This window comes from Carassius gibelio, chromosome B13 (assembly GCF_023724105.1).
Source record: "Carassius gibelio isolate Cgi1373 ecotype wild population from Czech Republic chromosome B13, carGib1.2-hapl.c, whole genome shotgun sequence".
In the NCBI taxonomy this organism is placed as follows: Eukaryota; Metazoa; Chordata; class Actinopteri; order Cypriniformes; family Cyprinidae; genus Carassius; species Carassius gibelio.
Genome location: NC_068408.1, coordinates 9,898,620 through 9,910,705, shown reverse-complemented (window position 1 = coordinate 9,910,705; position 12,086 = coordinate 9,898,620). Strand labels below are relative to the sequence as shown.

The 12,086-nt window shown below is 37.7% G+C and overlaps 1 protein-coding gene across 4 annotated transcripts in view; it reads left to right on the top strand.

Moving 5' to 3' along the window:
* The window catches only part of macrod2 (mono-ADP ribosylhydrolase 2), a 501,746-nt gene that overhangs the window by 128,466 nt on the left and 361,194 nt on the right, over nt 1-12,086 (top strand). For all 4 annotated transcript variants that reach the window (XM_052572472.1, XM_052572470.1, XM_052572471.1 and 1 more), the window contains exon 4: nt 1,971-2,000. In XM_052572472.1, the coding sequence (XP_052428432.1) occupies nt 1,971-2,000 (30 nt within the window). The remainder of the gene's footprint in view (nt 1-1,970; nt 2,001-12,086) is intronic.

Sequence of the window (12,086 nt, the reverse complement as noted above, 5' to 3'; positions counted from 1 at the left end):
TTTTTGCAATTTAGCAACTATTGTGAGAATAGGAATACCTAAGAAAAATGCTTTTTTCCATTCAGCAACTATTGTGATGCTAGAAGCATAATTTCTCTAAACATTACTGTATCTGATCAAAAATACAGTAAAATAGTATTATTGTGTGAATTTTTTTTTTTAATTACTGTTTCTAATTTAAGTATTCATTTAAAAAAAAAATCACACTGAATAATTGTAGAGCTATATACATTATTTTAATATTTATTAATATATCTGTATGGATCAATCAATCACTTTTTTAGACATTTTTCCTTTTGTACCTATATATAGAACAAGACAGACAGAGAGCAAATGCGTTTTATGATTAATAAATCTATAAAACTGCAATATGGTATGATTATGCTTCTGGTGTAGATTTCTGTTAGATTTTAACTGTGGCCTGTGCCGACTCAAGTTCCTGTCACTTTGGATCATACTGCAAGTAGCCAGTTCCACAGCACAGCAGCGCTGAGATCTTCTTCTGAAAGTGCATACGTTTTCTCTTTTGCTTCTTCGCAGCAGCTGTTCTCCATTTGTTCTCCTGCTAGCTGTCTTATGATAAGAGATTGCTAAGGAAAAGTCCCCATCCATTTTGAGGATTTTAATGTCTCCCTTGATATCAGTTGCTGAGGGGTTAGTCTTGTTGTCGATCTCAGTGGAGGTAGCAGGGTTTTTTCATGCTTACCTAGATGCTTATTCTCCACGAAGAAAAAGCAGGAGCGAGGGAGAAAGAGATCAAAAGAATCCCACAGAGAGAGATTTGCTTTACAAAGGGAAAGAAACATTTAAGAAAGTAAAAATAAAAGGGCCCTCGTGGGTCATTATTCTCAACTTTCTCGGCGTCCCCGCTGGGATAAAAGATGCCGTGCTGTCGTCGTTGGGAAAGCTCAGACAGAAGAACACAGTTGCACCATTAGGACCTTTCTCTGCTTTTAAAATGCTGATGCATCTCTAAGCATTTGTTCTGAACGGTGCAGATTTAATGTTTTTTTTTTACTATTATATGATATGTAATATTATAATAGTAATATTATTTATTGTATATACTGTGTGTGTGGATGGATGTGTATATATATGTGTATATATGTGTGTGTGTATATATATATATATATATATATATATATATATATATATATATATATATATATATATATCTGTGTGTGTGTATATATATATATATATATATATATATATATCTGTGTGTGTGTGTGTGTGTGTATATATATATATATATATATATATATATATATATATATATATATATATATATATATATATATATATATATATATATATATATATAAATATATAAATATAATATAATGTATGTTTATATATATATATTTATTGGTTCTCTAATGAACCAATAAATTGGTAACTGGCACTCTAATTCACCACTTGTAGAATAAAGAAAAATAAAAAGGTAACATTGTCTTGTGGGGCGCCAAACTCTCCTGTGTGGCTGGTTGTGCCTCTTAAGTAGAGAGGAGTGGAATATACTTTTGCTCTGTCTGTTTTTAGCACTCTCATTTGGGTGGCGGGAGGGATTTCTTAGACAAGCCGCTGACCCCGGGCTGCCCACTGCACTGCTCAGAGATCAGAAACATGGCATCAAAGAAACGCTGGGCCCCCCTGCCCAGCCACGTCTGCTTAAACTCACCACAGCAGCTCTACGTGTAACACGCAGCCTGAGCATTTAGCGCTCAATGGTGTTCATTAAGGAGTGTAATGATAGCGTTCAGCAGTACAGCTGCTAGCTCACTGGTAACTCAAACCTCTATTCAGTGCAAATGTCTGGCTTTGGAGTGTTCTTGACCTTCAGGTTCCACATCTTTGTTGGCTCTCATCTGAATGATAGTATGCTCCACATTGAGCTAAAGTGCTTCTTTTGAACATATTCTGTAATTCAGACACTCATGTTGTCTTTCTCTCTTTTGTTTCCTCTACAGCAAACTCTTCTCTGCTCGGCGGTGGAGGAGGTAAGTGTCTCATCTTACTACATTTTCATTGTAACACCGTTTTGAGATGTTAGGTGGTTTCTTCATGAATTCAACATCGGGAAACACATCGCCATCCACTGGCACTTGAAGTCTGAGGTGTTCAACCATGTTTGTGGTTGCCCATGTGGGCGGTTAATGCAGCAACACTACACAGGCCCTCATTTGGAACCATTTCTGCACACATTTTGACATGATTGAAGTAATTACACACAAATCACACAGCATGACAGAAGGAGTAAAGGAGTGTCAGGGTGTGGGATCGGGAATCAACCCAATTACAACTGGAATTTTGATCCACCCCACTTTTACAGAGGAATCTGTTTAGTCCCCAGATAATGGATGTAGGTCAGTCGTGTGCCCCTTTTCGCACGATTCATTGTTTATCCATCTGTGCCACGGTGTCAGGGAGGGTCCTTCTCCCCTGCCACATCTCGGGAGCCCACCGCACTTGATTGGGTCCCTCGTGAGGAAGCGATTACCTCTCGTGATACTCGATCCGTCTCACATCACACTCTCCTTACAGCTCTTATGTTATCTGATGTGTGCTAAAAGCCCCCAAACCCCCATCTTTCTTCATTGTAGCTCTAGAATAGACCCTTATCCGTCACTGTGACCGATTTCCCTGATTGGAGAAGTGGGCAAAAAAAAAAAAAAACTGCCTTATTAAGGCCAGAGGTCACACATCTGTGACAAAACTATTTACCACAGCTCTTGTCAGTGAATCGCTGTGACCCCCACAACTGGGAGTCAAATGTTTCTGCGGCCCCGTGCTGTATTAGCACATCGTTGTATGTCATCATGGTCTTTTTATTGATTTGTCACGATGCGAAACGTCTCGGGGGCAATTTGGTTTCTTCATTATTTTGCCGTAATTGGCTTTTGATATTGGTGTGTATGCACATATGTGTGTAAGGGAGACTATTAGAGGATTTTCATCAGCAACAGCAGGTGAACGAAGGCTGATGTTACACTCTGTGGGAATATTTTTGTACCTGAAAAAGATCTGTGAAAGGAAATATGCCTGTTAGCGTTGCATCTGGAGGTGTTTTTTTCCCAAACATGTCAGCCTGCAAACAAAACTCACATCCCTGATTTAAAAAAAAAAAGAGCTTATTGTCTTGTTCAGCACTGAAGGGAGTTTAATCAAAGCCCATATCAAGAGCATTGTCTCCCCTAATTGCCATTCCCAGATGCCAGTGCTAGAAAACCAATTAACCCGGAACTAGAAGACATTTGGTATAGTGTCAAAGAAGATAAAAAAAAAAAGGCTAATCCCAGGTTGGCAACAAAAGAAAGCACGTTAAACTCTGAAAACAGCACACTAGTTTGGGACGGACTGACGGGGAGATTTTAGGCTTTGTTCACACTGTACTTTTTTTTTTTTTTTACAGTGAATGTCACATACACTACCGTTCAAAAGTTTGGATCAATAAGATTTCTGTTAGCTTTGATCAATTTAACACATCTAGAATGAAAGTATCAAAGTTATAGTATAAGGATTAAAAAACTAAAACCTAAAATTGGTAATTGTAATTGCTACAGGTGAGTTTAAGCCTCACAATGATTTTTCACAGTATGAAAATGAATATTCATTTTGATATTTGCTAAAGATACATTTAGTACATATATATATATATATATATATATATATATATATATATATATATATATATATATATATATATATATATATATATATATATATATATAATCTATAATATATAATCGTTCAAACTACAAAAATGAAACTAATTTGAGTAGGATGCAACAAGAATTCAGAATTTCTCTGCCTGTCTGAACAAAGCCAAGTGTAATCCTTTGGCAATAATTGCAAAAGCAAAGCAAAAGACTTGACATGAGTAAAGCTCATTCTGTGGTTTGAATGACGATCCAGGTAGCAAGAGTTCTCTGGCTTTTATCTTTTGGAGACTTCAGTCTAAAGCGCCTTTTCTCCCTTTTTTTTAAAAAAAAAATCTGGCTCTCCTATTTCACTCAAGACAAAGCTCTTCATTTCTTTCTCACTCTCTCCAGTCTAAAAAAAAACCTTGTATGTCCTGGGTGGCTTTATCTCTTGACCCTACGATATCAGCAATGGGGTGCCATATACACAAACCTGTTTTCTTTTCTCCCCCTTTCCTACTGCCTATCGTTTATCGAGGTGAGGACCTCCATCTGTGATGAGTTCATCTCATTCGCTACTCTTCAGAAAGAAAGACTTAGGCTTCCTCTTATCTCTGGAAGGTTTTCCCTGCTCTTGTTTTGCTTTCTAATGACCTGAGATCTGGCAGAAATGCTCACTCTCTAATGTAAATAGAAAGGAAAGTTTCTACTGTATGGAGCTTTTAACTCTGGGTGGGGCAAAAGGCCACGGTCATTTAATTGTCTAGTAAACTGTTTTGATATTTTAGGCTTTAGCGTACCAGCATTCCACCCAGTTTTTGACTCTCACAGGGTTTCATAGCTGCGGTTGAGAGGTTTCCTGTTGTTGAGCCGCAAACGCGACACACAACAAACACAATTAAAATAAAATTGGTGTGGTCAGCAAAGCACATTATTTAGTTCCCACTTTAAATGGGCATGATTAAATCTTCTATTTCTCCTAAATCTAAACAATCTCTGAACATAAGTGCTCATAAAAAAAAAGAAGAAAAAAAAAAGAATGTGTTTTTCAGATAGTTATTGGCGTTCTTCACAACTGATCACAATATCCTGACGTTTGCTTTCTAGTAAATGAAGCAGGCTGAGATGCATCTGGTAATATAAACTGTTTGGTGTTATATGATAGCTGGGTGTTGGAGTCCTGAAGGGGGTACATCTGATATAAACAAGTCCTGATGTCTATCAGTCTGGTTCTTGGTGTAGAACACAATGATTTTGCTTTTAACTTGCCTACAAATCTCCAGTAGTGGAGAGAACTTTGATGTCTTCATCCACAGGGGATATTGCCTCGTTAGCATTCTGACCGAAATGTTTTTGCCTGTTTAGCACTGAGGTTTCAAGTAGACCACCCAGACAAATCACAGCAGTTTTGGTGATGCTTCAACTTTTGTATGGATGTGTGAGACCAGAGTATGGAGTGGAGTAGAAGTGATTGCAGTTCCATATCCCGCTCAAAACCCATATCAATTTTGCAGTATAAGTACAGTATATCATAGTTATCACTGTTACTACTCCACTGCATTGTATTCACTTATGTTTTATTTTTTATTTATATGTTTTAGTTGTACTATGATTGTTTTAACAATTTAGAAGAAATAAAAAATCATGTGGAATTTCCATATGTGAAAGCAACAGTGATGTATCTTTTTAAATTCCATTTAGAATGTCTAATTGTATGAATTTAAATATAAATTTATATTGCATTACATTATACTACTTGACTATACTATACTTCAAATATATACTATACTTAAAAAAAAAAAAAATCTCATTCAAGTATATTCATCACATTTTTTCTAAATGTGTCTATGACTATAATTTGGTTCAGTGAAGTTCCAGATTCTCCTTGCTGGAATAAGGACATGTCATGTTCCATACTTGAATTATGTCTCCTTATTCTGAGCTAGGGAGCAGTAGGTCGCTTGACCTTGCAAAAAGCAATTAAGACCATGTGTGTTGCCAGCAACATCCGTTAGCCTGCGGGCATTAATCGTTTTATTTTTTTGTGGGGTGAAAGTGACTCCATTGACAGAACACAACTATTGGATAGCTTTTTAAATTGCTTTTTCACACATTAAAGCAGCCTATTGATACCTGACGGCTTGCACAAGTGTCATGTTGGGATTTGATAATTCTTAGAGACATTGTATTTATGCGTGGATGTGTACTGTTCTGTATGTTTTCCAAATTGGCTGCAAGACGTGTACTGTATAGAGATTCTATTTTGGTCTTATTCAGCTCATGTTATTATTGTATCATCACGTATATCTCCCTGGAGCCTATACCAAATGTACATTCAGTTTCAAATATTATGTTTTTACAATGCGATAACAATTGAAGGATTTAGTTTAGTCAGATTTCAGAATTTGTTTTGGGCAAATCCTAGTGTGCAGCGTTTTCACTGGCTACTCTGGATGACCAAAGAATCATTGGGAATTTAAAAAACATGTTTTTTGAGGACATGTTTTTGCATGGAAAATCTAAAAATGGATAATACATTTATCTAATTCATAATAGTGTATATATATATATATATTAGGGGTGCTCCGATCACGATCGGCCGATCGTTAATGCGCATCTCGTCAGTAAAGCCGGTTCTCTTATCAGTGGTTAATTCCATCAGGTGCGTGATTTCACATAGAGCAGCTGTTACTACACAGAGCCGTTGTTAACTGAGAAGATGCACCAAAAAACGCTGAAAATGAAGTGTTTTTACATTTAGTTAATTTAGTGTCATGCAAAAGTAAACAACACTATTAAAGCATCCATTAATGGTTAATTTCTGTATTCTGCACATTGCATAATTTTTTTTACATTTCAAGTTAAATGTATTGTGAGTGTAAATTAACGAACAAAAGTGTATTTATAAATTATCCTTAATCCAAATTAATACGTTTAATTTAATAATGCAATAGAAAATGCTGTTCATTGTTAGTTTATGATACTTTATGCATTAACTGTTAACAAAATGAATCTTATTATAAATTGACATTTTTATGCAGTGAGATTTATCTTACCTAATTGTGAAAGGGAAAACCTGAAGTAGATTTGAGTATCTGCGTTTACATAGACCCTACTAATCCGATGATAATAGGTCAATCAGAATAAAAATGTCACATGTAAACACGTCAATCATATTGAATTGGCCAGATCCAACTAAAATTTAGATCGTATTGTAAGGGGTGGCTTTGGAATCCAAGGGAGAAGACATGTAAACACTTGATCGGATTGAAAACCGAAACTGGAAAGTACTTTGCATACGCAGTGAAGTAGAAATAGTGCAATGACGTATGATGCACGAAACAAGCTGTTCTTCCTGGCGAAAAAAGAATTATTATTATTATTATTATTATTATTATTATTATTATTATTATTATACTTTTTTTATTTATTTATTTTTAAGTAAGCAACACTCTGCACAACAGTTCATGTGCTGGTCGTCCCCTAATTAGAACCCGAAGTAGATAAATATCACGTGTGCTTTTTAAACGCTTATGCAACAACAGCAGGAAACTGTAAATTCATGTAGTGTCTGCGTGTCAAAAAGAGTAAATCCGATCATTAGCTTGGGACATGTAAACATGCATATCAGCCAGATCACTTAATTTAGTTCATGTAAATACTACGTTTGGATTCGTTGATCAGAAAGAATTCCGATGTAAGCAAAAAGTTACAATGTAAACGCACCTAGTAATTACATAATGCTTATGAGTGGGGAAGGGAAAATGTTGCCTTTCCACTCACATACTTTGTCTTCTACCCATCATGTCTCTCTCAATATGAATATAATTTCAAGAGGGCAGTTTAGTCTCCCTTTTGTGTTTTGATCTGGTGCTGAATGCAGCCAGTCTTATTTTTACACTTTGCAGGGGTGAAAGTGAGAGCAGCTTCTGTCTTTCATCTCACCGGCTGTCTCTCTTATATCAAATCAACACGATTTCACTGTTTCATCCTTGTGTGCTTGCGTGAACCCTTGCAACATTCATCCATCCTTTCATCTTTGCGATTAATACAGAACATCGTGAATCACACTTCATCTTCAGGTTACCTCAGTATTGCTTTGTAGCTAATGCATCATCTGTGCTTAAATCGGTTTCATCCATGCACCTGCTGCGAGGCAGCTTTTATCCATGTTGGGCTCAATGGAACAAAAGCACCACACCTGCCACTTTAGCTACGACCACATCCATGCTCCAATTAAAACCTGAAATGATGCAAAACCCATCCTTTTGTCCCAACTCTTACCAAAACATCCTCCACATGCGGCTGTCAAAAGGCGAACGGCAGCATGTGGATACATCTAATGGATCTCAACAAGGCTATTTTACTCTTTGATAGAGATACTTGTTACACAAGCACATGAATGTGTGTTCTTCTGGAGGGGAGTTTTATACCCATAATCCCTTACTGCATGCTTGTTCACAGGTCTTTGTAGGAGGATCCTGAAATAGGCTCTGCTATCACACTCTGGCCCAATCAGCAGTGATGATGGACTAATTGATGGGAAATTATCACACCATTACTTTTTGGGCTACTTCAGTGAGCGCTATATTTAGATGTGCTGATGTTTTATGGTATCTTGGAGAAGGCCAGCAAGATCTGTATGCATTAATTGCTAAATTTTATAAATATCTTAGCAAACCTTACTGTAAAATGCACATATATAATTATAAAGAAGAACAAATTAATGGTGTTATTAGCAAATATATTGCAAGGAAGATATTTTCCCCCTCTAAAGCTTCATGAAGGACACATTAATGTAGGTGTCAGACAATGTGGCAGGTCTACTGTCACATCTCGGTTAAAGTGCAGGGTTTCTGCCGCCAATACTGGGCTCAGTGTTCACATCACTGTTCCCTAGAACTGATGAATCATTCATCTGTGTCTCCGCACATAAATCTCCCCACTGTCATCCCATCGCCATCGGCAACCATGTCATTAGTTAGTCAATGGCATTGCTTGGGCTCTGTGTGCACGATGCCAGGAAAGTGTTTTAACTTTTACCGTCAAATTTCTATCCGCACACACAAATTAATTACTCGTAAATCTTTCATTTGGTGAGGTAAAAATGAGGATAAATGATTGAAACACCCACTATTTAATGGTTACAGGTGCAGTTTTTTGGTATCACATGATTCAATGATTGGCGGATGTACAGTATTTAGCTTTTCAGAGTAAATGTCAACAGACACTCCATGACATTCCCGGGCAGCTTACATCTTCCAGTAAACACCTGAACAAACTACTTCACTAGAGCTCTTCATTCCCATGGGAATAGCCCGGTTGGGGCTTGTAAATGGTTTTCCCTTCACACATTCACAGTAAACAATCGTGATCCCAGGAAATCATGATCCGAGTAATGATGTTTGTGGAAAGCCTGAGTCATTTGTTTGATATACACCAACAGTATACACAGGTTTTTTGTGTCTCAGCTTATTTCTGATGTTTGCACTTCTGTTACGCACCCTTTCCATGCTGACATCTTTATGTGTGTGTGTTTCAAATGTGTAAATCTGTGATTTGCTCCATTATTACAGTAGATACCTGCAACCTCCAGCACACTAGAGAAAAAATCTGTAACTGGTATCTAAAATTTTATCTCTGTGCTTGTGGAGAAAATATCCTTGGGGGAATGTCTTCCTCCAGTTTGACCCATGACAACATATTATTTGAGGAAGAGATCCACAGGATTTCAAGACCTGTGTGACGCAGGTGTTTCACCCTGTCATCGAGAAATGGGTTGGATAAATTCAGATTATTGCTCCTCTATGACGCATCAGAACAGTCGAGTGCAAGAGCATCCTCCCATCCATTCCACATTATTCTGGGTCAATCGCCGAGATTTCAGACAAAACCGAACATTCCCTTTCTGAATGTCACTTCAGATTTAGCTCTGAAAAGCCTCGTGTTTGGTGCTGCGGTCGCTGAGCCTCGCTGGCTTTGCCCACTGGGAGTCATTCTTGTTTGGAGGATGAGTTGTCCTGTCAGTTTACTCATTGGTCAGTTTTTGCATCCTCTAGCCCTTGGCTGCATACAAAATGTATCCTGACAGTTTAAGGAGCGGTGAGGAACAGTCCCCACTAGAGCACCATAGTCTCACCAACAGGCCACTTCGCAGACCTAGCATGATAGTCACCCACAATCTCTTTAACGCTGGTTTGATCTGTCAAATCGATGGCCGCTTTTAATGTTGCAAATGGACTGTTTTGAAAAAAGGCCCAATTGGATTGAATTATATTACTTTGTCTATCACTCTAGAAAGAGGTGGTTTGCAAAAGCAAAGCACTTTAGCGAGGTTTTACTGAAACTTCATGATAAAGAAAAATGTTGAGGTTGTTATCCAATTAATTCGTAGCAATTATTTATTCATTTATTTTTTAAAGGGGGACGACAGTGGTCAATATGTGAGGGAAAGGGCCAAAATAAACACCTCGATGCGTTTCTTTAAATGTGGATTCTAGACATCATGCTTATTATTTTCTTTTCAAGAAATGTAAGAAATTAAAAGACACAAAAATATAGTTTAGTCAACAATATGAAATTAGATATATTCATAATTTAATTAATCAACCCCTTACCAGACGGCACAGTGAATAAAAAGCCCATTATCGGAATAGACAACTTTTACAGAGACTCAGAATATAAGAATATGTTGTTTAATAATCATCTGTAATCATCTTTAATGTTTTTATGCAATTAAAATATTGTGTTCAGACCATCAAAGAAACTTTAATTTAGAACAAATATTATTTACAGTGTGTAAATGCATCTTGAACTGGAATAAATTCACACTATAATCAGAAGGTAACCGTCTACTGTTGGCTACTAGGTGGCTAAATAGATAAGCCTGATCTGATGTGATGTGCCCATATACTCAGAAAGCATTTATGTGATCTTTATCACTGAGATGAACATTAAGCCCGTCTGGTGCACAAAGCATTAACTCAAGCATAGGATTAAATAGATTTGGGACAAAAACGATTAGGTTCAGAGCTATTAGCTTTTAATGGGCTAGAGTTAGCCACAGAGCTATGGAGTATGGAGCAGGAAGATTTCTCTAAAGTGAACGGATTCAGAAGATTTTAGTAATTACTACAAATGAATTCAATTTTAAATGAAATTTACTACAGTTCTCAAGTGAAGTGTGAAGCAGACCACATTATCTGCACAGGCGGGAGACCGGGACCACTAAAGGGTTGTGTTTGGATGCTCTTAATGATGCCAGTACAAAAGAAAACATCAGTATTCGTTCAAACCCCAGTCTTGTAAAATGCCAGCGTCCATAGGAAGCAATTAGATTCAAGCATGAAACAATGTTTGAATGTGTCTCTAATATGTGTGTGAGTGTGTTTACATGGACACACAACATCACAAAAGTGTCTTAATGTGGGATGTCGTATTTGTCGGTTCTTCGGTGAAAGAACAAAGGCTGTAATTATGACAGATGTCAAAGCTGTCTGAAAAACTTCCCAGATTACTAGAACAAAAGCTCAAAAAGACATATTATCCAAGACCCTTGGTATTTACGTAGACTGACTCACGATAAAAGTGCGTCTTCTATCTAAGTAGGCTAGATGGTCTTTTTACAGCATCTGTTATGCCGCGATTTTAGAAAGAAAATACAGAAAGGGGTGGAGATTTCGGGGTTTGGGGGTGTTGGTCAATGAAGGGGGTTGTGAGTTCAGTATTGTGCTGGGTGACATCTCCCTGACACCTCCAATGAGCAGACACAGACCAGGAGTCGTGCCCTTTAGCCAAACCGTAACCGACTGTCAGCCTTTCAGTGCGTCTCAAGAGGCTGTGCTAGTTAGTGCTATCTGTCAGGTTGTGCTCTCGCCAACAAATGCTGTGTTTCTGCCCTGAGATGGAGCAGAGGAGAAAAGGGGAGCTCTGGAGAGAAGCTGTCATCTTTTTCTTCTCTCTCCCTCTCTTTCCTCTGTTACCGATGTGAGAGAGGGCATCTTTCCTTATGGATATTCAGCTGGTGAAGTCTGTCCTGGAGAACGCCACATCTGTCTAGAGAGTGTCACTCAAGCAAAACAGAGACAGCTCCCACGGGGCAGAATGAATCCATTCATGCCGTTAACCCCACGGTACCACCAGCCCTCCTGTCTGGGGCCGACACGTTATACACACACACACACACACACACATATGCGTGCACATACATCCATGACTATGTGGGTCTCCAAGGCATAATAGGTGAGACTGAACTCCTTCCTAACTGTAATACTACCACAGTGAGAAAAATCATATATTACTCAAGTTTTACTCCAATATGCTGTAGTACACATTTGAATTCAAAATGGAATGTGACTAGAAGATTGTGTAACATTAAATAATGGTGATAAAGTGCTAGCACAAAATAAGCATACAGCACAAGCCGTATTCTGATTCCCAAAACAA